General features: G+C 45.9%; 1 protein-coding gene across 1 annotated transcript in view; it reads right to left on the bottom strand.

The window, feature by feature from the left end:
* LMOD2 (leiomodin 2) overlaps positions 1 to 12,797 on the bottom strand; it is a 42,080-nt gene extending 29,283 nt beyond the window's left edge. Inside the window, exon 1 of the mRNA XM_078871248.1 lies at positions 12,116 to 12,797. Coding sequence (XP_078727374.1) covers positions 12,116 to 12,394 — 279 coding nt within the window. The 5' untranslated portion in view covers positions 12,395 to 12,797. The remainder of the gene's footprint in view (positions 1 to 12,115) is intronic.
* Positions 12,798 to 27,571: the final 14,774 nt, after the last annotated feature.

The raw sequence follows: 27,571 nt of genomic DNA, 5'->3' as shown, positions 1-27,571 counted from the left end.
TTTTAGGCTGCATTGACCTAGAGGGGGGCCCCAGGTTACATTAGTTCAGACACCAAACGGCACTTTGTTGTAGACGTCTATATATTGAAGTCAATGAAATTGCAGCCCGATGCATAACCACGATGAAACAGCCGCATACGTGTATGTAAAATTAATGCATGGTAATAAATTATTAAGTGAAATACATTATTAAGAACAATTGCACCAACCATTTTTTTACGTTAGTTTTAAAGTCCCCCGCTTTGTTTTTTGGGTTGTTCGGCGCGCCGAGTGGCGTGGCCCTGCAACGAACTGGAGAAGCTCTCAGCACGTGGAGTAAAACGTCAGACAACGTGCCGAACGGCACGCGGTACAACCCAAGAACACATCAAAGGGACATACAGAGTGACCGCGAAAACTGCGCAGCCATCATTTAAAATCCCTTGCTATTACGCGAGTCAGGCTGCAGTAGTTCAAGCGCATGGCTCACAAATCAGAAAGTTCAAGTCGCGGTTGAGGATCGCCTCAGCCTTTCATCACTCTTCTTCTATCACTCATCCATCGCTACTGCCATGGTTACCGTTCCTGCGAACTTCATTCATCGATTCCCTCCTCCCGTGTCGCTCCCTGACACCGCTCGACTTCGCCATTCCCTCCCATCGTTGCTTTGCCTAAGTTCTCACAACCTCGCTCAATTCAAGCAATATAAAGGTTGAACCTTTTTTGGCACAGTACGTCGTCAACTTTGCTAATTGGTGGTGCGGGGGGGGGACAAAAAACGAAAGCTCTTATCTATCACAACTTCGATGGTGATGTTTGTTTTTGGCCGCTTTATGTTTTAGGCTTTGGGGTCTGTAATCAACAAAGTGTGTGGATGGGGGGGGGGGCACCATTTTGTTTGAAGTCAGTAGCGGTTGCCATGTAATTTGACTTTTCTCCGCCATCACAGTTTGGGAAATGCCATCACTGGCTCGATAATATAAAGAGGAGGAGAGCATGGCTTAATGATCTTTTGAGTGGCAACAACGCCTTAAGGTGACATCGACCAAGCAGATGGGGCAACGAAGTCTGCCCCGTTTGCAGGAGCTAGATCGATCGTTGCATTGTGAGACCGTGAGAAAGAGAAACAGCTAGGGGATGCCTTCATCCAACAGTGGATAGACTGTGGCTCATGATGACGATAATGCGTGTTTGTGTGTATATGTTTTTTTTACATGGGAGACGGTGCTGAAAGTTGCTGTTAGAAAATGGTTTATGGCTTAGTTGCGCAATAAATATTCTACGAAACAGTGGTACATTAATACGGTGCTTATTATTACACTGTAAACTTCAGTACATGATTTGTGAATAGAAAATTAATGTGTAATAGATGTTTATAGTCCGGGCTTCAACCAGGTTCACCCATAAGTTATTTCCATATCATTGCTGTGTAATGAGATACTACGTTACAGACATCCAGCTGACCTGGTGTCAGAAGAGAAGTAGCTGTGAATTCAGGGCCCTCCAGCTGTTTGACGCTGCGCTGTGGCCGCTGCCGCTGTCTATTACGTGGGGGGAGGGGGGGGCAATCGGGTGGCTCTTGACTCTTAGAGCCTGTTAAAGAAGGAGGCTCTAAAGGTGCACAGTGGGCGGCGATGTTACTTTTCTAGTTGCGTTGATTGCATCCCAGGAGCGTTCCCTGAAATAAGGTGCGGGGTAAAAGCTGTTAATCACACGAAGTCCCCTCCAGACAAAAGATCGTCACTTGCAGTGGGGAATGACTCCACTTTGATGAACGGCAGGAACTAATTCTGGGGTTTTGCTTCACTATCCTCACATTACCAGAACTAAAAATACTCAAAGGCCAGTTAGGCACCGTGGCTAGAGCGCTTGTCTTACAATTGGAAGCTTTCGAGTTCAAATCCCATTTGGGGGTTAATCCAGCCCATCGTCTCTCAGGGTTCTTGGTGCAACAACAACAGAAATCCTACTTACCTTTTAATGCGAAGAACAGATGGTACAAATGATACGGTCTGGGTCACTTAAATCACAATCTCATTAATCTTGTTTGCACATTGAATATAAGCCACGGTCATTAGGATTTTGGTGGCAGGGTATTTCAAGTCCCAGGTGCTCTACAAAAAAAGTGTAAAGGTGTCGTCCTTAATTGGCATTATCACGCCACTGCTGGTGGGAGAGCCTCCACTAGAGGGAGCTCCAGAGAGCCACACCGTTGAAATTATAGTGGTTTGCGTTCTGAGATTAAAGCAGCATCTCAACTCAAGTTTGCCATTGATGTTTATAGTTTAAGTTCCAGGTGGTTGTACACACACAAACAGCAATTGCACAATCCGTTTACCATGTACAGTAATCTGACTTCTCTACAGATATGAAGGTAAGTTTGCGTTAATCTGGTCCGATAGCAGTATAGTTAGAGCACTTCAAAATTGTAAGTTTGCGATATCAAATCCCAGCGAGGAATCGACTCGGCCCTGATCCTTTTCCAGGATTGATACGATGAGTAATACATTTGCGGGGCATCAACAGCGCATAGAGATTGGTCCCTGCCAAAGGAATGTGGACTTTCCATCATCGGTTGAGTGCTACCAACATGGATAGGCACCACTCCATGCTTGTTTGGGCAGGGAGATACTTTTACATTGACTTAGCCCTACTGCATTATTATTATATACAGTATGCACAGAAACATGGAACTAAAATATGTGCGGAGAAGCATCAAGATATGCGTCCTTGGAATTATAGTGAGAGACAAAAGAGGAGGAATGCATACGTGGATTCGAGGACATATGCGGGTTAAAGACACCATTATGTTAAGAAAAGTACATGGGCTTTGGAAAGATGCATCACAATAAGGGGTCATGGCCAGTGGTTAGGAAAACTGACGGGAGTGGTATTCAAGCGACAGGACACAGACCTGAGAGTACATCCACAGTGCGTATACGCAGCGGTGAAATCGGCTCATGCCGGTGCTGGGTGGAGTGTCACTGCGAGGGATCACGGGAAGTGGTGGCAGCTTGGAAGACCTTCATCCAGAAGTGGACTGACCTTGGCTGATGATATAGAAATGAGGTGTGCAACAGCTACACAGGGCCGTAGCATATTAAATTGTCCAAGAAGGGGCTTAATTTAGCAGAATACTGAGAAGGACCGATGAGAGAATGATGCCATCGCGGAAGAATGTAGTTTATACTTAAGCTAAAAACTAAACTATTTTTTTTATTTTACCCGATAGAGCCCACTGAGCTCTATATAGTTTTTTTCAGAAGTGACCTGGCACAAATGACAGCTCAACGAAGTGGCTTATCACGTGTAAGTTTACAGAAGCCAAATACTCTGCACAAGTGTTTCTACCTCACCTGTACCATGTGCGCTATTCATCAGGAGCCAGCCTTTTGCAGGTTACAAATTATGTCGCTTGATAAAATTGAGGCCGCCCCTCCAGCCCCGAGCAGACGCTTCTCGGAGATGAAGTTACACAAGGGGGGCCCATGAGGTGGTGGGGAGCCGCACTTTGTTGACCTGCGTCCGTGGGTGGCAAGAGCCCGTAGGGCCCGTTCCCTGCCCAGAATAATTGTACTCATTATATCATTGAGTTTGCACCACCCCCCTCCCCCCGAGAGAAGGACACGTTATTTCAGCTCGATGGGCACCCAAGCTTCAAAACACTCGCTCCGCAGCGCGCCCCCTTCACTGCTTGGCAGAGGAAAAAGAAATGAAACCACATGTTTCAAATATCTTACCCTTTTTAGGGTTTAAACAGAAATGAAGCGATGAAGCCGTCTACCACATTGTTCCACAAAGGTGATTTATTCCAAAGCAACCGATTGGCGCTGTACGCTAGTTGTTTTAAAGAAATACCCCCTTTTACTGGGCTTCGTTTATGCGGTCAGTGGACCTTAAATTCGCTCCTTTAACTGCCGGCACGGTCCTGTACTTATGGGAGACGATGTGTGTGCTGTGCATCAGCTATCCAGGTGGCACTGTCACAACGGCATATCGTCTTGCAGTTGGAGGCTGTCTGTGAGGTTTAATCGAGGTTAGGGGTCGCTCCAGCCCATCGTCTCTCCGGTGTGATAAAAAGGGGTACCACTTAAATTGCCCTTGTAAAAGTGTTCCCCTTGCCTTGTGAATGTGGAATTTACACTACTGGTTGGTGCCTACCAATGAATGAGTACCACTTAATGTTCCTTTGATCATGGGGAGGATATTTATAATATTTTCTATAATAGAGGTTTTTGGGTTAGATCGCGTATATATAAATGTGTCGTTAAACCCGCCACCACCCAACACAGCCAATTAGTAAGGTTTGTGACGTAAACAAAACATGCCAATTCGAGACTAATTTAGCGCATCAGTGTGTTGGAGAGTAAACCTACTATGACTACGACGTTTCGCCAGCAATTACAACCAGCCTCCTCAGGCGACAGCGAGAGAGTTGTGGGGAAATCCTGTTTCGATCTTAAGAGGGATAAATGTGATGTCATCACTTGTGAGAAAATCAGGTAAGAAGACCCGAAGGGGGGGGGGGGGGGTTATGTATTCATATAAATTACAATGGATCTCTATTATTGGTTGGGTTATTCACAGTTAATCAACACATTTCTAATATTGGCAACACAAAAGCATAAGTTGTCAATATCATTAATCATCCTTTATATAACCAGCTGAGAGCCTATTCAGATGAATTATATTTTGCAAGGGAAATGTGGTTAATAGCAGCAATGCATTGGGAGGTTATTATAATAATTATCTTAAGATTGTAATGATTTAAGAATTACCATGTTGGTGCAGTATTTAAACGACAGTTCTGAGGCCATGACATTGTGGCTCAGTACATCAGATCTAGAATAGCCCGGTGAAGTTGTGTTACACATTCAGTACATTTTTCATTATCGGTGCCATATTTATTCATTGTCGATTCACTAACTCATGAAAGCCTCCAAACAGTGTCACCATCCCTCATGGTCGGTTATAAAATTATATTTGATAGTGATTACTTTTCATATACGTGTATTCAATCGAGTTATTCTGAAGGCGATGATTAATCGCACTTAACATTTGGCTAAGGCATTCCAGTCTTGTCTCCTTGGGGTATGTGAACCGACCCTGCCTGCCTGCTGCTGGCTGAATCTTAACAACCCAAGTGAGGGCTCGGCCCATGTGCCATTTTGTAAGACTCGAAGCCCACCTGATTGACGACACGTGAATAGATCTATGCGTGTGATTGGTGACTGGATGGCCGCGTATGAAATCGCTCTTGGTTTCATTCCCGCCATTATACAGAGTGGTCCCAGATGTCTTGTGACCCCCAATTAATTGACCCATGCTTATTCATTTCTGTTTTCCAAACCATTGGTATGCAAACATAACGTTTTAGAAGATTCAATGGGGGGGGGGGGGGGGGGGTGTCACAAGACATCTGGACCAACCTGTATATCTGGCCCACAGCAAACTCAGATGGGGCTGTTTGTGTGTTTACCTTTACTTCAAAGGTGCTCGGTAACAGCACTTGCCCCAACAGTCTGTTAAGGCTATACGGAGATCTTTGTCTTTGTACCTTTATCTCATATGTGCTCGCTAACAGCACTTGCCCTACCAGTCTGTTAAGGCTATATGGGGATATTTGTCTTTGTACCTTTACCTCATATGTACTCGCTAACAGTACATGCCCCAATAGTCAGTTAAGGCTATATGGGGGATCTTTATCCTTGTACCTTTATCTTCGGCAATCCGTGTGTACCCAATACAACTTTGCACATCCCACTTGGATATGTAAACATAGAAATGTATTTATAAATGTTAGTTACAGCATGCACATAGATGTGTAGTGACATATATGGGGTCACTACGGCGCTTGGCACCAGTTGTAGTTCCAAGGAAAACCAGGGTGTCAGCGGCGTGTGCTGGGGTACCAAAGAGAGTCCATGAGGGACATGGCCCTGGTGACTGCAGAGGGGGGGCATGGGAGGACGTTATAGTCTGGGTGAACCCGAGAGGGCACGTGACCGGACAGAAGAGGAAATGGGACACGTGGTGTAGGGTCCTCGTTCTTCTGGTAAGATCCAGAAGGAGGCGTGGCCGAGGGCGGAGCCAGGCCACGCTGAGGGGCATAATAGCAGACTCCCGAGAGCGATCTGGGCTGTCTTCTGGGAATCAACTCGCCGTCTACGTCTCTTCGGTCTCCGAGCTTCGTAGCTTGTTAGACGTGGACCAGGCAGTGTGTTAACTAACCTGCTCCGGTTATATAGTTACTCCGTGGTGGTTACTACTATGTAGTATCCTGTTGTGTGGTTAGGTAGTGGACCAGAGTAGAGAGTTACCTGTGTTACGTTTATGTAGTTACCCTGTTGGGGCATCAGAATAAACGTGTTGCCTCCAAGAACAAGTGTGTGTCTCAGAGAAACCACTACAGATGCATTACTGAACGATAGTGAAGTGCAAACAACTTTAAACATGGGGAAAAGATTTTTCTACCCAGTACTTGACTTTAGAAGTCAGCGAAGTTACGCAAGGTCAATACTGTACTACTGCGGCGGGCGCTGACACAGCCTTTCGGGAGCGAATTCACCACTTGTTGCAGACGTTCACGGTCCGAATTGGGCAGCCGCCCCGGTTATCACTGCGCATTTAGCAACCGATTTAATACTCTGCACCGTCCACTTCACAGTGGACGTTAAATCATCCCCTGACATTCGCGAGAGTAGGCCATTGTGTGCCCAGAATGAGTCCAAACTTGCCAGATTCTAAAATTACGCGCGCGCACAATACTCGGCCGGTATTACGCGTAGCAACCTTCAACCCCATCACTGGCAGACTGATGCCCCAGGTCGCTCTTGCAAATTAGACCATGCTGGTCTCTTGAGTTCTCACCTGATTAAACAAATACATCCGTACGTATGTATGCTGAACTTATTATGCACCGTATGTAGCCAACCCGAGGATAATCGGAGGTGTGGGGGAAGGACAACAAACTGAAGAAAAAAAGCAGTTACAAAAATAGTTTTCAATCTTGAAACGTACAAAGGTCTAATTTGGAAAAATCTTTATAGACCCGACAGTTACACCGTGCAGAAATGCTGCACTGGGTGTGGACGGTTAACCGGTTAGGACAGATACGCGATGGTCAGATGCATGACCTTGTGCTGTACATCCAAACCTACACTCATGTAACTCACGTGTCCTGGTAAACAGATGATGTCCAGTTTCAAATGGTCCTGTTCCAAGTCTGGAACCACATAAAACCTATTCGTGTAACATCTGGTTGTTACTAATTAATGTTTTGCTCAAAGTTGTTTTGCCAAGTGTAATAAATGCCTTGACAGATTGGAAAACTAACTGCAATTAATGGACGTAATTAATCTCACACTACACTATTTCAACCTAGAATAACCGATTGTTGTTTTTATGCCGATTGCTCACATATATACTGAAGAAAAAATAACGTTAACTATAGTGTCAAATATTTTAAGGTAAAATAAAGTTGAGTGTATGTATGTTGAACTTCTTTCGCACTGTACGTAGCCAACCATGCTTAATGGAGGTGTGGGGGAAGGACAACAAACTAAACACAAAAATCCGTTGTCAAGGAATGAGTTTTCAATCTATACTTAAAAGTGCATAGTTTCAATGGCTTCCTCATATTGGAAGGAAGGGCGTTCCAGACGGCCACATAAGCACATCTGAAAGCACGCGATGCAGTGGCCGTCTTTGTTCGATGCCCAGCCAAAATCCGTGTGATTTTGGCTGACCATCACGACACATGCCAAATACTTTTGCACACGATACAGCATTATGGGAAAACCCAAAGCATCATACAAACAACCTTCAAACGTAGAGGCTTAAAGGGCACCGAATGTATGACAGGGCAATGAGCCAGCACCACCGGGCTCCTGGATTCAAATTCCAGACAGCCATCCATAATCCATCCAGGTTCACAAATTAAGGTGCAGCGTGGTGCTATTTTAAGCACATTCCCGCTGGTTGTTGCGCAACAAGACAGTAGCGTAATTGAGCCCTTCGATTAACTTGACTTAGTCCAGCCTTCGAGGCGAAAACTGAATAAATATGTTGTGTGACTGAACTGCAACGAAACCGCTCTTGACAAAGCACGAGGGAGCGCCGTCTGCGTTTGGCTAAGAGAGGGTTACTTTGGGTCGGGGGGGGGGCCCAACAGGAGTTCTGTGGCGTTATTCTCTTGGGCCATTCCGTGATATGATGTGAAACTTTGGCTGTCTGACGGGAGTTCATTGTGTCCTTTGCTCTGTGATATGAGTCTCATCACGTGATTACGGTATAAACGGCAATAAAAAAAAGAAAATACTCTGGTCTTATTTGGTAATTCTTTTTGCTAACAACGAGAAGCTTCCTGTTATGGATAGTGCCCCCTAGCAGAACGTGATTAAATGCATTTCGCGTTCATGCCGCCATTTTGAGAAAATCTCCATTAAAACTCTCCATTAAAAGCCCACTCGCGGCAAAGACGCCAATTTTAGTGCACGCCTCCGATGAGCACGGTTGCCTATGCACGGTGCCAAAAAAGTTCAACGTACGACCAGCTAATGTTAACAGGGCTTAAGGAGACATGAACATCCGAATGAAACAAATCAACCTTGCTGGAATGGGGTTCAGGCTTCCTCTTGGACAGCCTCTGCTCACCCTCATCCAAGTGCTAGAGCCTCACCATGAATGTGAAATTCAGAAGAATGATTGGCTGAGTCCAACTGTAGCCAGGATTTGAACTTTGCGATTTCATGACTGAGTTGCCTGCTGCGTGACCAACTGAGCCATGCCTTAGCCTGACACGCTCGGGCACCGTATTTAATAAGCCAGAAGAAGTTCAACATACGGACATACGTGCACCTCCTCAACTTTGACATCACCACCATGGCAAAGTGAGTGCCAAATTGTGGAGTTGTCATCGATCTTGAGACCATCGTTATCTTCCCACACATCAGCTGTGCCTGACCCCCCCCCCTCCCATGCCTCCACTACTGCATAGCTCCAGTGGCTTCCTAATATCGGAAGGAAGAGCGTTCCAGACGGCCGCAGAAGCGTGTCTGAAAACGCACGCGATGCGGTGGTAGATCCTGTGGTAAGATCGGCTCCCACCATGCGAGTGTTGAATTTCTTCCCATTGACTCAGGGCCACAAATGCAGATGTGCCACCGAATTTCTCTTTTGGAGCAGAGGGCACTTTGATGTTTTGCAGGAAGTGAGCAGTTAACCTCCACTGCAAGGGGGTTTTCTGTTGAGTGAACGGACAAAGAGGCTGCTCAGTCACGTACCTACTCTAGAGAAATGTGCTATTCAATAATCGTATTTGACATGCGCCCCCATTAGTGTGCAGGTGCACTGGAGATGTTGAGGACATTTATATTGCTAATGAGTAGTACGTACTGTATGTTGAACTTCTTCCGCACCGTACTTAAGCCAATCGTGCTAATCGGAGGTGTGGCACTGGCGGAGCCAGTGGGGGTGGCATGTGCCCCCCCAATGATCCGATCGAAACCCCTAATTTCGATCGGATCATTGGGGTTTATTAGTAATAAAAATCGGCATTTTGTGACCCCACTGCCACTGTGTAGCATATTATTAAGTTCCAGGGACTTTATGAGATGATAGGACAATAGTCTGAGTCCATAATTGGCAAGAAGTAACGGCAAAGCAGTTATTAGTGACTCAGAATTGTGCCCAGTTGCGTATACAGTACACGACTTCCCTGAAGGCATTCACCTTCAGCGAGCGCGATGCCGATCACACGCGGTTCGAATTCGACCCTCGATCGATGGCTGCGCCATCGCCGCACACGCGTCGAATAAAAAGCAAGGGACAAGTCCTTACTTACTAACAACTCCTCTATAATTTTCCATTGCTGGAGGGGTTGCCCCCCCGACCTGAAAATCCTGTCTCCGCCATTGGGTGCGGGGATTATAGTCGAGGTGCATCACTCACGTGCTATTTATTTTGTGCACTGTTAAAGCATAGGGGTGGGGGAAAGGACTCTGTTGTGAACACCGAATGGAACATTTCTCAAACTTTAGACATTACATGTAAACATAGACACGGGCAGTAAAATTTAGTCATATTCTGTTTACGAAATGGACGAGATGAGATCCCGGTCATTTCGCATCCATATGCACAATGCAGTTGGGCGTCTTATACGTACTGTCGTTATATACTTTAAGCTTTTACAAAAAAAGAAAACATGACACTGTCTCTCTTATTAATGCCCATATTTTCCCATGCGCAAAGTCGTGTGCTCTGCATTGCTCGACGCAAGTGTAGAGCTTCGTTCATGCAATAAGGGACTTCAACATCATAATCGTGAGTCCTTCCCTAGCGCTCTCTTTTGCTTTCAACAATATATTTCTCCAGGCGGGAGTACCCACACTTTACCTCCACTGCCAATCGATTAACCGTGGTGCACCCATTGATACCGCTGAATGGACAGAGGCGGGGCGATTCAAGGAACCTGTCCATTGTGTAAACTGCCGCTCTGGGAGATATAACCATTGCACCATAGGAGCAGCATTCGTTTTTATTATGAAGCGTCGATTTCATGTTGGGGAGTCAGGGGACAGTCTAGTTACAAATCTATGAGATAAGAGCTATCTGCCAGTGGGTTGCTTCTTCCTTCCCCAGTGCTCCTTTTTGTGTTTAGCTTGCTGTCCTTACCCGCATCTCCGAGATTAGCACGGTTGGCTACGTACGGTGCAAAAGAAGTTAATCATTCATATGTACGACCCAGGTTAAGGAGAGATCAACACCCATATGAAACAAATTCAACCTTGCAGGAGTGGGGTACAGTGTTCCTCTTGGACAACCTCTGTTTACAACCAGCCAAGTCCTATCGCCTCACTATGGATGTGAAATTCAGAAGAGTGATTGGCTGATTCCAACCGTGGCCAGGATTTGATATTTGCAATTTCGTGACTGGGATGTCTGCTGCGCGAGCAGCTGAGCCATGTCTTAGCCTGACACGCCAGGGGACCACATTCAATAAACCAGGCTCAAATGTGACACATGTTGGCTGTTTACAAATGCATATATGTCAACTATATTTAGATTTCCTTTTTCGCTAACATGGCCAAACATAATTTAAATATACGGTCGTGCCATATATTTGAACGTGCATGGCACACGCACACTCTCTTTTATTACACAAATAGTCGGTCCAAACAAATACGACACGGAGAGCTGGGCACACAGAAACCCTACGGAATATTAAAATGCAAATTCTGGCTCAAATGCGTTTTTGATATGTCCCAAAGCATTCCGGTAAACAAGCACACACATAGAAAAGCTAAACAAATGTGGGCGGAGGATTGGTTTAATACATGAGGGGTCGTTGCAAGGTTCTGAGAATAATGTACCAAACGAATGGCACAATGTACGGATATGGTGTCGGGTATATATTTAATCCCGATCCATCCTTTAAAGTAATATATATTTAACAAATGTGCACATTAATACTCGATGTTAACGCCTCGGAAATGTCAGACCACATTCCTCAGCGTGCATTTCATGCCCCGTGTTTCAAACAAAACAATGTACTTCCCCTTATATGGCCACTGGATTGTTCAGTGATTGGCAGGCTAAAGGAGTTAACAGCTCGCTTCCTTCTTCTTTCAGCTAACAATATCTGCAGGGAATAACCAAAGTGTGCAAACTTCAGTGCAGAGCACATTAAAGACTCTGTCATGTGATTTACCGGCACGTGCTCGTTTCTTATCGCTAAATTACACTTGAAAAGTGTTCGTAATTAGATGATACAAAGGCAGCTGCGTGATCCAGAATGGCTGACTCGAAATCAGAATGGTTCGACTTCGAATCCCTTTGTGGTTGGTAAAATCAGTGCCATGTTGAGGACAGTAGTTGTCCATTGACAAGAACGGTCGCGCTGATCAGAGTGTGGAATTCCCACCGCGAACAGGGACAAGCACCGCCGCGCGCTCAATTTAAGCACGGTGACTTCTTTACCTTTGAAAGTGAACGTCGAAACGTTCGTTTAGCTCCTTGAAAAAAAACCGACTGAAACACCTCTCGAGAGAGACACAGACTTCCATGTCACTTCTCGACGCGACATCTCACCCCGGTCGAACGAGCGCCGCGTCGAGGGGCTTCACCAGCGGCTCACCTGTCCGTCGAGCAGCGACGCGGGAAGGTGCTCCTCCTCCAGCATCTTCTTGGTCTCCTTCTCCCAGTAGGTGAGGAGGCCCTTGCGGCTGTAGTTGCCGGTCGGTGCCTTGTTGGTCGCGCTCTTCTGCCTGTGGCCCAGGGGCAGAGACTCATCGGGGTCGATGCTGTCCAGCTCGCGCTCGAGCTCCCGCAGCTCCTCCGGCGACAGCGCAGCCAGGAGCTCATCCTCGTCCACCTCCTCGTACTTGTCCAGCTCTTTGCGGTACCCGAACGACATGGCCGGCGCGAGAGTCTCGCGAACCGACGTGGCTGCTGTGACGTGAGTTGGTTCTTCTCCCCTGTGCGCGGTCCACACAAGAGGTGCTCTGCCGTGTGTGTGCGTGCGTGAACGCGCGCGCGTTTGTGTCGTCGTCGTTGAGATGGCAGCGGCTAGCAATCAAGCAGCATCTTTCAGGACTGGGATGATCGCATTGCCCGCCAAAAAGAGAGAGCAGGAAGCACGATATTTATTTCCCCCCCGTTCGGCAAAATCCGTTCGAAGTCCCCAAGAAGAAATGAGTAAAAGCCACGGGTGTGGCGGGGTGGGGGCTGGTGGCTGCAAGGAGCAGAAGCGCCTGCTCACACTGGGAACTACCGCGGCAAACGTCGTTTTCGTGCAAGGATCTGGGTTCATATACTGCCTGGTTCCTAATAAGGCTGGCAGATGAGGTCATCGCTCTGAGCGTCACTGGCAGTGGCCACGGATCGCACCGTGGAACGCCATGGAACGCTCGTAAGCTCTCCGTAAATAACCCCCTGTACAGGAATGCTCTCCATCCGGCGACCATCACACGCGCATGTCAATTTGCTGACGTAAATGTTTAGACAGCCGTGTAATTTGGTGGGGCGCCAGAGGATTAATAAACAGAGGGGCACTCGAAGGTGGAGAAGGCCGTTTTTAGTCGTTTAGGGGGCACATTCTTTTTTTATAGTGCCCCCCATGCTGAAGCCGTACAAAGTTGTTCATTCAATTAGGAGAGGGTTCCCGGGAAACGGTGGCGTTAAGGTAAAATCGTAGTTGATCAATTTCTACTAAAGTGAAAACTCAACTCCACACCTAAGTTTTGGCACACAGAGAATAGTATCAGGAATATAAATTTTACTTAAAAGTGTATTTTATTTTATAAACGTATGTATGTTGAACTTATTTCACAACGTATGTAGCCAAATATACTTAATGATGACAGGTTCTTACTGTAGGCTTAATTCGACTTCACAATTGCCGTGTATATATGTGTGCATTTAAGCAGTGATATTATTTTTACGCGTTCACTTCTACTATGCCTTAGTACAAGTCAGCACGGCACATAAGCGCTGCAGGAGAGAGTCTGTTACTCTTTAAAAAGGGGCTTCAGCCAAGACCAGCCAGGGGCTTTGGAAGAGATGGAGGCACACACACTTTTCCCAGCTATGAGTGGCCCATAAACCAACTGATAGCCATATCCCTTGCCCGTTCACTCTTGGGGTGGACAGAGGACTTGCTGAATGGAAATACTTCATTGTGTACGCTTGCAAATGATGTGAACGGGAATATAAAATAGGACCCCTTAACTTTGGGTTTGAGCGATTGACTTTGGTGTATGATCAGTGATTTCTTACCACACACACACACTTGTGTGTATGTATGCCGAACTTATTTCGTACCGTACGTATCAAACCGTGCTAGTCACGTGCAAAGGCACACACAGGTTTATACATCCAAATCGCCCTTTTGCTTTAAACCCTGTATGCAAGTGAACACGCTTTTAGTAATGACCTGTTTAGGTTAGCAGAGCGCAAATGAGATGGTGTGGTACTGGTATTGAGACCTTCACTCTAGCAGGTGTTAGATTTGATTAGATTTGCCGAGAGGAGGCCCAGGGGTGGCTAATAAACAAATCGCCATTGGTGTTCTACAGGGTCAGAAATCACAAACGTTAATGTGATCATAGCCGAGTGCTCTAATACTCATAGCTAATGCTGAGTGCACATACACAAACACTACGTCTCTGTCCATTAAATGTACATATTGGAAGTGAATACATTCATATATATTAGCCAGGTGTCGTGTGTTGGTTGAGCATTCCACTCACAATTGGACAAGTTGTTTGTTCAATTCCAACAGGCGGGATCCACTCAGACCAACATCCCTTTATGGTCAATAACATAAGTGCTACTCTGTGGCAGTCCAAAAGTGGTTATTCTTAGGACAGACCTATGCTCACTATGGAAACGTGGAATTTCCACCACTGAATACAATATGAAATGAGCACTGTTTTCCGCTACTTGTATGAACCAGAAGACATTCACGTAAAGTATACCACATGTAAATAAAAATAGCATGTATCATGTCATAATACAAGTCTCATGTCGGGCGGCACAACCTCCAGGTGAAGTTAAACCATCACGCGAACTCCGCTCATCCTTGTAGTAGCGGCTTTTGGCTATCCATCGAACAAAGACGGTTACCGCATCGCACGCTTTCAGATGCGTTTTTGTTGGACGTCTGGAATGTTCTTCTGATACCAGGAAGTCACTGGAGCTATTCCCTTTTAAATCTAGATTGAAAACTCGTTCTCTTAATACAGTTGCTTTGTGTTTAGTTTGTTGCCCTTCCCGCCGCACCTCTGATTAGCACGGTTGGCTACGTACGGTGCGAAAGAAGTTCAACATACATATTGAACCCTTGCACCCCCATGGCAGAATGCATACATGGACAATCATTCGTGCGTCCGCTACTTACTTAATGAACATGACGAGTGCCCGTTCTGGGCACGTTTGAAAGCCGAATGTTGAATGCAACGTCTACTCGCCACCGGCCTTACAACAGCGTGAAGCAGACATTGCTAGAGTTTGTCGATGAGACGTTTACAAGCGCCTCGTTCAACATACATACATACATAAAGAAGATCAAAGTACGTACATAAATACATGAAAGACAACTGCAGGCACAACCTCTGGGCTGCCAAGAGGAAAAAATATAACATTTAAAGTTTTAACCAAAAATGGACTCTGCTGTAATTACAGCAGCTCGCACGAGGTCACACACGCGGGGAATTTGTGCCCAGTGTTTCGACATTCTTGGCTATTGCCTCTTCTCCCACTCTCTGGAATGTCTGTGTGAAGATAAGAATTACATTTTTAGTGCCCTTGTAAATATTTCAACATTCATATAAAAAAAACGATTTCATGGTATTTTACTATTTCCAGTAAAGGCATCTGTCATCTTTTGGAAGCAAGTTATTACGGCTTTTAATGGAAGTGATTTTTATTATTTTTACATTCATAATTTAGTTTTATTTGTCAAAAGTTATTTTATTTTTCAATATTTTGTTTTTGTTACTGGCAGTATTTCAATATATTTTTTAAAATATATATCACAGTGTGAGGACGCCTTCATTCAGAGGTGAATAACAAAGGGCTGTGATGTACTAATCACCCCTTTAATAATTCTTGTTGTTATATTCACAGACTGCTGGAGATAGCTGACAACTTTCACACCTGTAATATGTCTCCTGTCAAATAAAAACCTTGTCAGCACCTGGGCCATGATTTGTGGAAGGCTCACGAATATAACTGCAGTCTGCCCACCGCCACGGTGTAATGGTTAAACATAGGTGATGTGTCTTTATCATTATTACGCACGTTTCAAGCACGGCAGCAATTTCATAAATGCAGGAGGTAATGTAAATAAGTCATATTTAAAATACTTTTTTTAAAACACGTTTTATTGAAATGTACCGTACTCGTAATGGCAAAACTCCACGACTCCATGAAGTGGCCCCGAAGCTTGCCATAACGTAAAGGGCCGTGGTGATTTACAGCCAACGTCAGTTGACCGTGGACAATTAGATCCAAGCCGAAACATAACATATAAAAACGATGGTTTAAAATATTTTTTTTATTTTAATGATAGAATATAGTATTGTCATGAGTATGACATAAGTATACCAAGTTTGCAGTCGATACCGCATTGGAAAGTGGGTTAAAATTGAGTTGCAAGATTTGAGGATACGACAATAATAACGACAACAGAGTGAGTTAAATAAAAGCGTGTAATAATAAAAATATCACCTACAGTTGCTGTATTACAGGCGGCAAAGACTCCCTTTAGTCCCTTGAGCGGATGTGAAACGAACAAGGATGACTGTGGAATGGGGAACTGTCATTCACGTGTAATGAGACACAACAATTTGAAAACAACTCTGCTTTTGGGTTGTAGATATTTTTTTCCCTCTATGGAACTGTAATAAAAGACTCCGTCAGGCGATGCTGGTCTCCATTTGTCTTTTATTCAAGTTCTTCTCCGCACCCCCACTGGCCTTCTCTCGGACGAGTGTCATCTCGCGCGCACCCCGCGCACGCTCCCTCTCGCGTGCCACGCACGCTCTTTCTCTCGCGTGCCCCGCACGCTCTCTCTCGCGTGCCCCACATGCTCCTCCGTTAGCTCCTCTATTCCCGCACTCCGCACACCGCTGGCCGACGGCGTGCTGAGGTCCTTCGACCACGTGGCTGATGGCGCAAATCTTTCCTCACCACCCAACGTGGCTCAGCCTCTTAACTTCCCCGACTCCCCCGATCTCTTCCGGGCTCCCACTTATATACATTCCCCCCACGTGACCCTGACTCCTCCCCTTCCGGATCGTCAGATACTACCCCGCTGGCTCCGCCCCCATTCACCTCGCCTCCCATTGGAGCCGAGGTGAACGGTGGCCCCTCCCACACGCCCCACAGACCAGGCTCCGCCCCCCAATACCCCGGGCCGTGTGATTGGACCAGAGTCCAGCAACAACCCCATTTACGCTCGCATTACAGAACTTTAAACGGTATTTTTGTTTGTGTTAATCGTGCCATCAACCAGTTGCGATCCATAAAATGAACTTAATAAAACATCCAAACCAAGTTGTTATCTTTAGCTCCGTAAAATATTGATGCTTCTCCGGAGAACACCACATTCATCGTGGCGCGGAACAAGTTGTTACTTTTGCAAAAGCTTTTCACGTCGTGCTGCGCGGCTCTCTGATGTGTTTTCGGGTTGCACCGTGTGATGTTCCGCATAATGCATGACGTTTTGCTCCCTGCATTCGAAGCTTCTTCAGTGAGGGGGCTATTCAGGAAACGTCGGGCATAATGCTAAACAACACGCAGAACAACCCGAAAACACATCAGAGCGTTGTTGTGTGCGTGCTTTGCTGCAGCACGAACTTATAATTATATATATTTTTCACATTACCATACATGTACTTTGGCTTCAACTAATTCTACAAGCACACACATTGTCAACACTTTCAACCATTGCCGTAAAAATCATCACAATTTATTTCTCCAAAACCTATTGTGTAATCCAGACTTGAAGGTCGGATTCGTGGACCACACAGATATATGGTCGAGACGTCCCGCTGCAGGCTAATTAAATGTCTGTAGGAGGCAGTACAGCAAGTAAAAATGTGGACAATTATTTACCCAGGATTGCCTCACTTAGTATCAAATCTCTTTCAGGGGGGAACTGTATTTTATTGTTTATCCATTTACCGCAGTGTTTGGCATACTTACAATAATAATCAAAATCTTTGTAAGTCCAGGACAAATCCGATGAGCTATGAAGCTCTTTTTAACAGATATCCAATAGGGGCAAGTCAGAAAGCGACAAGGGGGTAACCCTCAAAACTCTGCACAGATGGAGGAACAATCTATTTTGATTCTCATCACTGCTGTCCACCGTATTAGATGACTGCTCCACCACGCCCGTTGCTCAGTGTGTCAGGGTGCGGCCCCTTGTCGGCTGAGCAGCCCGACTCTCGAATAGCCAGATCCTCCCACCACTCGTACACTCGTGTCTCTCCATCGGGACCTTCTCAGATTGTGGTGTCGCCGAAGCCGCCTTTCATTTTCGGCCTGGTGCAGGCTCTCATCCATGATCTTCACTCCAACACCTATATTCTAAACAAACTGAGCCTCCCAGAAATTTGGCAGCGTTAGCTGCTCCACTTGTTGATGGAAATGGTGTTCAAACTTGTTACATACGGGGATGAAATGAGCGATTATCAATGTTGTTTTGAAATGTCGGCAAGATTTAGAAATAATCGGTTATATTTTTAAAGATCCTGAGCGAACTTTATACAATCAGTCCACTGAAATGAATTCCTTCTGCCTAGGCCCTAACTCTGGCCTGGTCTTTATTGACTCAACACATTGGACAATGCTGCTTCAAAATGTCACGAAAATAAATGTTCATGTTTGACTAGGAAGTGCCTGTGAAGTGCACAGCTCTAAGCGGCTTCATATTATCATGCCTCCTGATGTTAATTGTTAATTGTTTTGCTAAAAATATTTAAAAGTTGTAAGAGCAGGCGATTAGGAAAGGTACAGTGTATACCCTAATCTAAAAATCCAGGATAAGCCCATATGTGGTGAATCTAATTGCCCGAACACAAGGACACATTGTGTTGTGCGTTAATTGCATTTGGATTAAACTTTATTTATGTTCAAGTAGCTCATAATTTTTAGCTGGTCTTAAAGTTAATTAAATTTCACGATCATCTAATGGTAAACTCAGGCTAGTGAACGGCGAGTGTCTCTATTGATAGCAAAGAATAATGCATTTTATTGTCAGTTCAATGTCCTTTTCTTAATGAAGTGAAAGTTAAAATGTTAACTAAAATGTAAAATGCAAACAAATTGCAAGGTGATGCTCATCTTCACTTAGATACCCTTTGGCCAGTGAGGAAAATTACACATTCTTATGCTGGGAACAAGGCTTTCCATAGTAAAAACCACGGTTAACATCACCAAGTGCTTCTACGCATTTGTATCACCCCTGCACGGATGATGGACCAATTTGACCTCTGACCCGAACTGGACTGAATGTAAGATAAATCACTCTGTCACAGTACGATGTAACTGCATTCTATGTAATGTAGTGACAAAATAATGACTTTTTAAATATAATGTATTTTGATTACCGTAGACATACAATTTTTGTTATTGTATCCTCTGGATTATAAGATTCTTTGGAAAGCAAGTCAATCCTATGACCTATGCCCAGTGTAAATTAAGTTGCTTGAATCTGGTTACATACATACAGCTACCCAGATCATGACGCACTCAATCTTTACTTTGGTTTACAGATGGGGGGGGGGGGGTGCATCTTCTAATATGGAGAAATATGGTTTGGTTGTTTTTGTTAATGCCCGCTTCACAACAAACAGTGCCATGGCAATTCCTGACATCAAATTAATGCAGATGAGAGTCACACCGATGATATTCGCACGGCGTGTCCCGGGAGTGAGCGTCGCGATCTCTAGGCGACCGCGGCTACAAAAACAAAAATATAAAGAGATCCCCCATGTAGCCTTACCAGACTGTTGGGGCAAGTGCTGTTAGCAAGCACCTATGAAGGCCGGCACGGCACACTAGGGGTGGGTGGCAAACACCACGCCCGGCCGCCTTTGTCTCCCTAGTGACGATGTTTACTACACACCACACCAGGTACTCATTTGAGGCTGGGTCGAACTAGGGGAGGCCCAGGACCAGTTCAGATAATCGTCACTGGTATTGGCCGTGAGCGGGAATCAAACCCGGGTCGCCAGGTTCGTAGAGCAGCGCACTAACCGCTACACCACCGCTCCAACAACAACCGCCATTCGCCACTAAGTGACGGTGACGTCACCACGATGCTCGTGCCAGGCTATGTGCACCCTGAGGCCACGGGAAGTGTCAAACGCCCGCTGGCAGGAGGTCACGGGGCAGACCCAGATGCCACAGGTCGACTGACTGAGACGACTGGCTGATGCACCACCTGTGCCCCCGACTGTGCCAAATTGCTGTGCTTTAGCCACCCGGCACTCCGCGCGTTGTTGTGATCATCGTTCCTTCGCCCTCCGTTGTTGTAGTAGGGCTCCCCAACAATAGAAACAACAACAACCGCCATTCGCCACTAAGTGGCGGTAACGTCACCACGACACTTGTGCCAGGCTATGTGCACCTTGAGGCCACGTGAAGTGTCGAACGCCCGCTGGCAGGAGGTCACGGAGCAGACCCAGGTGCCACGGGTCGACTGACTGAGATGACCGAGATGACTGGCTGATGCACCACCTGTGTCCCCTACTGTGCCAACTTTCTGTTCTTTAGCTACCCGGCGCTCCGCTCGTTGTTGTGAGCGTTGCTCCTCCACCTTCCGTTGTGGTTGCACCCAATTCAAGAGCCGAATGGCTCACAGGGCTATACCAAATAAATGAAAACTGAAAAAAAACTTTAAAAAAATGTTGTTAAAGGGCGACTGCCTCCAACTGCCCAGCAGCGTCTTTCGCGAGCCTCCTCCACAGGGCTCCCTACACACAGACACACACACAGACACATACACACATTCGCACTCACGCGCGCGTCTCAAGGTTCTGTCCAGTTCATCTCTCTGCAATCGGCCGTTCCCCGGCAACGATTAAAAATAAAAAATAAACAAAATATCCCCGCACAGTTCGGTGGTCTGTGTAAACTATGGAATGTTTTTTTCTTTTAACCAAGTAAGGATTGATTGCACGAGAACATTCGTTTTAATGTACTTTAAAGTTACCTGTTAATGTAGCATTATCATAATTTTTTATTTGTTCATGAAGCCATCCATATATAGACACAGACACAACCGACAGGATGGGTACAACCTCAGCAATCATTGGAAAGACGTCATCAACCAGTTTAAGTCATAACTGGCAGTGATGTTCTGATCCTGCCACCTTCCGATGTCAGTTTTTTACTTTTTCCCCATGGCTTCGGCTTTCCGATTTTACATTAACAAGTTGAATTTCTCACACCAACATAGCCACCTCCGTGCGCGGACCTCGACGTGGCGGTGGCTCTGCGATCTTACATTAACATGCTAATCTCTCACATTAACATAGCCACCTCCGTGCGTTCGCCGTGGAGGCCGCTCTCCGATCTTACATTAACATGCTAATTTCTTACATTAACATCACTAGCCCCGCCCACTTCGTTTATGACCCTTGGACTACACCCATTTTAAACCTTTAAAACAGTCTGCAGTTTAGGAGCTTTCCCCCTCTAGTTTTCCTCCTGATGACGATTGCTTTTGTTGTGATCGAAACGTCGTAGTTTATTTATTAATTTGAACCTATCTATGTGACTTTACCGAAATACTCAAAGAATATGAATTCCTGCAGTCACGAAAGCGAAGTCAAGATTATTTTTTATTATCAGCCGTTATCAATCAACTGCTGAATGAAAACCTCCACAAGCCTAATCTAACCTGGCTAAAGATGCATCGAAGAAGCTTGGTTTCCTATCCGTGCTGAAGCCTCGCTCACTCTGAACAATGATTTCTGCTGCTGTATAAGGCAATACACACACATTTAGCAGAGGTTGGCATCCTACTGCTGTCACAGCCTGGGGTGGGGCCCCCAGCCCCTACCTCTCGCTGCACAAGAAAATTGAGGGCAAAGCGGCCAGGGTGATTGATGATCCAGCACTTGCCAGTTCACTCAAGGCACTCGGTGTCAAGATGTTAACCTCCTCGCCGGGTATACGGGAGGTCGTGGGTTCGATCCCGACCCTGACGCCTGCTGTTATATTTGGAGTGTGCGTGTTCTCTCTCTCCCCGTGGTCGTGTGGATTTTTCTCCGGGTCCTCCGGTTTTTTCCCCTCCACATTCAAAATCAACGTCACACGTTTAGAGTATTTTGCTGCTATACATTTCCACGTGATAAGCGACTTCGTTGGGCTATAATTTATGGGCATTTCGCTTCTGAAAATCAGCTATATAGCTAAGTGAGCCTTACTTCGTCAAACAAAAATAGTTCAGTTTAGTTTTTACTCGCTCGCCGGCTCTCAGTCACCTTATCACTCTACTATCCCTTCTACCATGGTTACCGTTCCCATGAACTTCATTTATTGATCCCTCCTCCCGTGTTGAGCACTCGGCCTACCAGACACCGTTTCATCTCACCCAGACTGATTTTAACCACACTCCTCCTCTTGGGAATCCTCTTCCATCGTCTCAAATCTCGTATGTACGTACGTACGTTGAACTTCATTCGCACCGTACGTAGCCAACCGTACTAATCGTAGGCGTACTAAATAATAATTATAATAACCTCGCTCAATTCATTACAACTTCGATGGTGCAGTTTGTTTCTGGTCGCTTAGTGTTTTGGGGCCTTTGGGCCTGTGTTCAACAAAAACAGAAAAACAACCCATCACCATCTTCACGATCCTGCAATCTCACGATCCACCTCGTGCCAGCGGCGCATTGCTCCATCTCCCCTGGTTGTTCACTCTCAATACGTGCTCCCCCTTCCTTCGGCCGCATCGTCACTCGCGACCAGCCCTGTCGTCAACGACCGCACCGCGTTCCGCTGGACCGCAGCTCTGAGAATGAACACACATGTGGGCGTGACTCCATTGCGGAGGACGGCAGTCTCCAGGCAGAACACGTGGGAAGGTCGAATCCCCGTTGCGCAATTGAGCTCCGGTGTCCGAAGTTTCAGCTCCACGCGCCGTGACAGGTCGGACGTCGTGCCAAGCGGCACGCGGTGCAATCCAAACGCACGCAGGAGGAGCTACCCAAGCACGACTGTGAGACCCAACACGGCGGTGTTGAACTCATGCTTTGTAAACTCGGCAGCCACACGATAATTCTCCTCCCTGTCCGCCCTCGCACAGCATTCAGTGGATTCCCTCAATTCTGGAGGAACATGATTTGATTCAAGAATCGATCCTTTTTTTTCTCGTCTCATTCCTCCCGTCACCTTCGCAATGTTCCCTCATTCACTGGCTCGTATAATTTCGTTCCTTCAGTTAGCCTATATGTAACATTGGCATACCATTTTCAAATAATTAGCTTAAAAAACACAGGTAACGGATTCTCTCGCCTACGCGTCGATGAGTTCGGCGTGAGCGAGGGAATTGATTTTGATGCATTAATCAAAGCAGACTTCCACGCCTACTCCCCCTTGTCCTTGCTTCCCTGAATGTTAAAACAGAGTCTGCAGTGAGCATACGCGCTCGTTACCGTATTTAAACATCACGCATTCATTTGCTATACGGGTATTTGCGTGGGCAGAGACACACAGCGGCGGGGGGGGGGGTCAAAACGCGTTCTGGCTCCACTCGTCAATTTGTTGAACTATCATTTATGGCCAGGTCGCTTCTGAAAAATATCTCGGTACTCTTTATCTGGTTTTAGTTGTATATATTTTTCAATGATTTGTTTACCTTTCCTATTCGTTGCACTCCTATCGTGTTTTGTTTTCAACAAACAAAACAAAACTGAGTTTTGTTTGTTGTTGTAACGTTACAACTAGGCCCGACTGGACATGTGTGAAAAAGAGCTTTATAGCTCATCGGATTCCTCTAGTACTGTATACACACCTGTCAACCCCTTATCAGTGCTTGCCTTATTACAGACAATTCAGACCTTATTGGTCACCCCGTACCCTTGTAAATCTCAACGTTCATCCCACAAAGTCCCATCACAAGGGAGAAATCCCAAAAATAGATTTGTTTCTCTGAATAAGAAATACGGGTAAACCGTATGGGTTGACAGGCATGTGTTTAAATATTCTGATTCTGACATGATCTCGGGTGCCAAGGTATGTACGCACGTATGCATGTAGAACTTCTTTTGTACCGTACGTAGCCGACCGTGCACATCGGAGGGACGTGCGGGGGAAGGACAACAAACCAAGCATGTGTGTTAAATCTTGATTTGAAGCTTTCGTGAGTGCAGGAATCCATACTCTTTGGTTCTTTCTGTAAAGTCACGTGACTTTACCGAAAGGACCATAGAATATGTGTGTTGAACTTTTTTCGCACCGTACGTAGCCAACCGTGCTCATCGGAGGCACGCGGGGAGGACAACAAACTAAACGTGTGTTGAACTTCTTTCGCACCGTACGTAGTCAACCGTGCTCATCGGAGGAGCGCGCGAGTGGAGGAAGGGCAATGAACTAAATGCACGCAAAAAATGGGTAAAGAGAGACGCTGCAAAGTGGCAGGAGGTAGGGCGTCGAGAAGCGCGAGGATGAGACGCGCGCGGAGTGCGGGCTGCCGGGGTTAAATGAGGTTGCAGCAAAGTATGCGAGGATGGTTTCTTGGCGGACGTGGGGAGTGGGGGAGGGGGCTTTGCTGCGGTGGTTCACGAGGTCATTTGTGCGAGAGCGTTTTCACTACCTCCGACTTATCAAGCTCGACGCGTAGCTTACGCGCACGGCTGCGCCTTTGGTTCTAGAGTTCACGCGAGGGCATGGAGTGCTTGCTGTAAGACAGGGGCAAGCGATCGCGCTGCCAGCCAGCTCCGATTTCACCTCCAGTGCTCTGCACTGATGGCTGCCCCTGTATATACGTACGCACTTCTTTTGCACAATACGTAGCCGACCGTGTTCGTCCTCGTGTGATCTCTACAACCAAAGGCGCAACGTGTGCACGATGCCATGCTCGTCAGCAACAACGCATCGGGGGGGGCGGGTGGGGGGGTGCTGGCAGTTTTTTTTATTTCTTCTTCTGAACGTGATGTTTTATGCAGCCACGTGGCCTTGCGGTCTTGGCAATTTCAAGTGGGCCAGCCTGTTCAAAGCTTTGGTTTGAGTCCCGTGAACGTGCGGTTAAGGTTCAGGTGCAGACCCTGCAATAGCTTACTGCAAGCCAATGCTGGCAGAAGGTCCTTCCCTAGACGGAGCACCAGAGAGCCCCTTTAGGGCTTAGTTCTTGTCTCAACAGTCTGAGCCGCGCTGTTGAGATCATAGGGGGATGAATTCTGAGAAAAAAATTGCTTTTCAACTCGCGTGTGCCAATTGATGTTCATTGCTTGGTTCCTAATGCCTGCGCGCACACACATCCATAATTTCACGATTGATATCTTACACGCAGTAGATGAAGAGGTGAGACTTTTTTCAAATAATTTCATTTGTATTCGATTTGTCGAATAATAAAACAGCTAATCGGTAGATTCATCGATAGCGTAAATCATCGCTTATCTATAAATGGATTACTACCGTTATCCAATTGTAACTATGGCTTTCCAATGCTCCACAAACAACCAATCAGTAATTCTATATTTGAAGCTTTCGTGACTGCAAGGATTCATACTCTTTGATTTTTTCGGTAAAGTCACGTGGGTAAAAAATAAAATAAAATGTAGTTGTTTTCATTTTTTCATTCATTTTATTTTTTACCCACGTGACTTTACCGAAAAGAAACAAAAGAGTAGGAACCAATCAATTCTTTATTTATAACCCCGTGATAGGCATGATTAACTTAGTGTCTCGGTTGCCAATTCGACCTGAGTAATAAATAGTCGCCTTTTATTTCATTATACAAAAACAACCCATAATGGCCTGTTGAGAGACATTTTCTCACATAATGGAGGAGAGCCGAGGCTCGATCAACAGCAGTGTGGAAGCTGAGAAGTTTCTGTGACACAATCCAGACTGCCATTGTCACATTCCAACCCCTGACTTCGTGAGGTGGAGGGCAACCTCTTTGCCAAGACGGTTTGGCATGATGTATTGTTTTTAATATTTTTATTTATCGGCACACTTTTATGTTTTACAAGGCGGACACTTGTAAGCTATTAACTGCAGTAGTCCGGTGAGCACATCAGATGCTTGTGGGCTTTGTTGTAAGTTACACGCACTTGTCACAGTGTGTTGTTTTTGTTTAAATTGGAGCAATGCGTGGCAGTTGCTGGGCACGCCTCCTCCAAATTTACCGATCTGTTTGGAGACGCGCGTGTGGGGGGGGATGCGGGAGAGGCCGGGCTCGGTGGTGCAGTGGGTCAATGAACTCGTCTGACATTTGAGCAAGCGCCATTGAAATCTGGGTGAGAATACCAAGCGCCTACCCGCTATTGCACCGCAGTCTCAAGTGTAGCAAGTAAAACTATAAAAAAAAACTATTTTTTCTTTTACCAGGTAAGGCCCACTGAGCTATACAGCTTTTTCAGAAGTGTCCTGTACACAAATGGTAACTCAAAGAAGTTGATATTTAAAAGTTGGTGGTCTCAGCCCAGGTACCAACGACTACACCCAACAGAGATAATGTCAGCACTGACATTTTGTTTTTGGCTTATCACGCTTCTAAAGGCTTGACACAAGAGATGGTTGACATTTGATGAATCGGGACCGTTGTTTAAAATTGGTCTCTTTAAGAGACAGTTTTATATACAGTATGTATTAAAAAGTGCAATGGCAGTTGTGCATATGCACACATAACAAAAACTCGTCACACGCATCAATTATACTGCCCTAAGAGAAGAACGTATAATAGGTGATGTTTCAGTACATATTTAGCAAATATTTAAGAGACACAGTAATTAGTCTCGTGGTGAAATGTGTTTGCTCGCCCCAACCTCCAATGTGCTTTGACTCTCCAATAAGTTCACAGCAACGGGATACATTTTACACCTGACGCCTCGACTCTTGACGTCATGAATATGATTCAATAACCATTCACGACATTCTTGTCTGTCAAGTGAAAGAGTAGGTAGACTTGCGTTGCATTGTTTCTCTGCTTCCGTTCCCGACGGTTGACCATAACGAGACCCAATTCCTGCCACTTTTGTTGGTGCTCGGAATGCGTTGGCAGCATCGCCCAGTGTTGGAAGGGTTTCTCAATCGCGACTTCCGTTTTTGTTGCACTGCGGGATGAGGACTCGCTGTACCAGGGTCACAGTTAAATTCTGTCCGTCCTGTTCATACATTTGCGGTATTTGACGCCGCAATACAAAGACGCGTCTTCATGGTGATGGCTTGACTGCATCCCGAACGCTCCTGTGCTGGAATGTACCGAATGCAGAGATGCAGCACACATTTAATTACATAAATCACCCCTCAGATGTTTATTGTGACCTCATTTGGAATTCGGAGAGCTTCTCCTAACTCTTAAGAGTTTGTCGTCCTTCTTACCCAAGTTATTGTGGCTGGGTCGCTTCTGAAAAGAGGGTTATAGCTCAGTGGGCTTTACGTGGTAAATAAAAAATAAATATATAGTTTAGTTTATTCGGAAACCACACTCATTAGCCGCATTTCACACACGCAAGTGCACATGCACAAAGATTTGTCAACTAGTCCTAAAGAACGGTGGGTGGAATTTGGAATTGTTCTCGGCGAGGACATATTTAGGCCGTAACGGCACACAGGAGCGTGGTGGGTTCCGGCGGTTTGTTTTGCCAGTGCTCGTGAATCGTACGACTTGCTGAATGTTACACTCACTCAAGACCGAGTCGACTCAGGGGAGGCCTCAGTGGATGGGTTCACGCACCACATGCCACCTATACCGGAACGTGTCCTGGCGTCAAACGCAGGTGGTCGGTGTCCGTACTGCCCGGCTACACGCGCGGGCGCCTACGCAGATGCGCACATGGGCATGTTCTCCATGGAAACGTAAAATCGCCTACCGCGTGCTTGTGATAAATACAAATCTATTTAAA

This window comes from Lampetra fluviatilis, chromosome 32 (assembly GCF_964198595.1).
Source record: "Lampetra fluviatilis chromosome 32, kcLamFluv1.1, whole genome shotgun sequence".
NCBI classification, from domain to species: domain Eukaryota; kingdom Metazoa; phylum Chordata; class Hyperoartia; order Petromyzontiformes; family Petromyzontidae; genus Lampetra; species Lampetra fluviatilis.
This window is presented reverse-complemented; position numbering and strand designations above follow the sequence as displayed.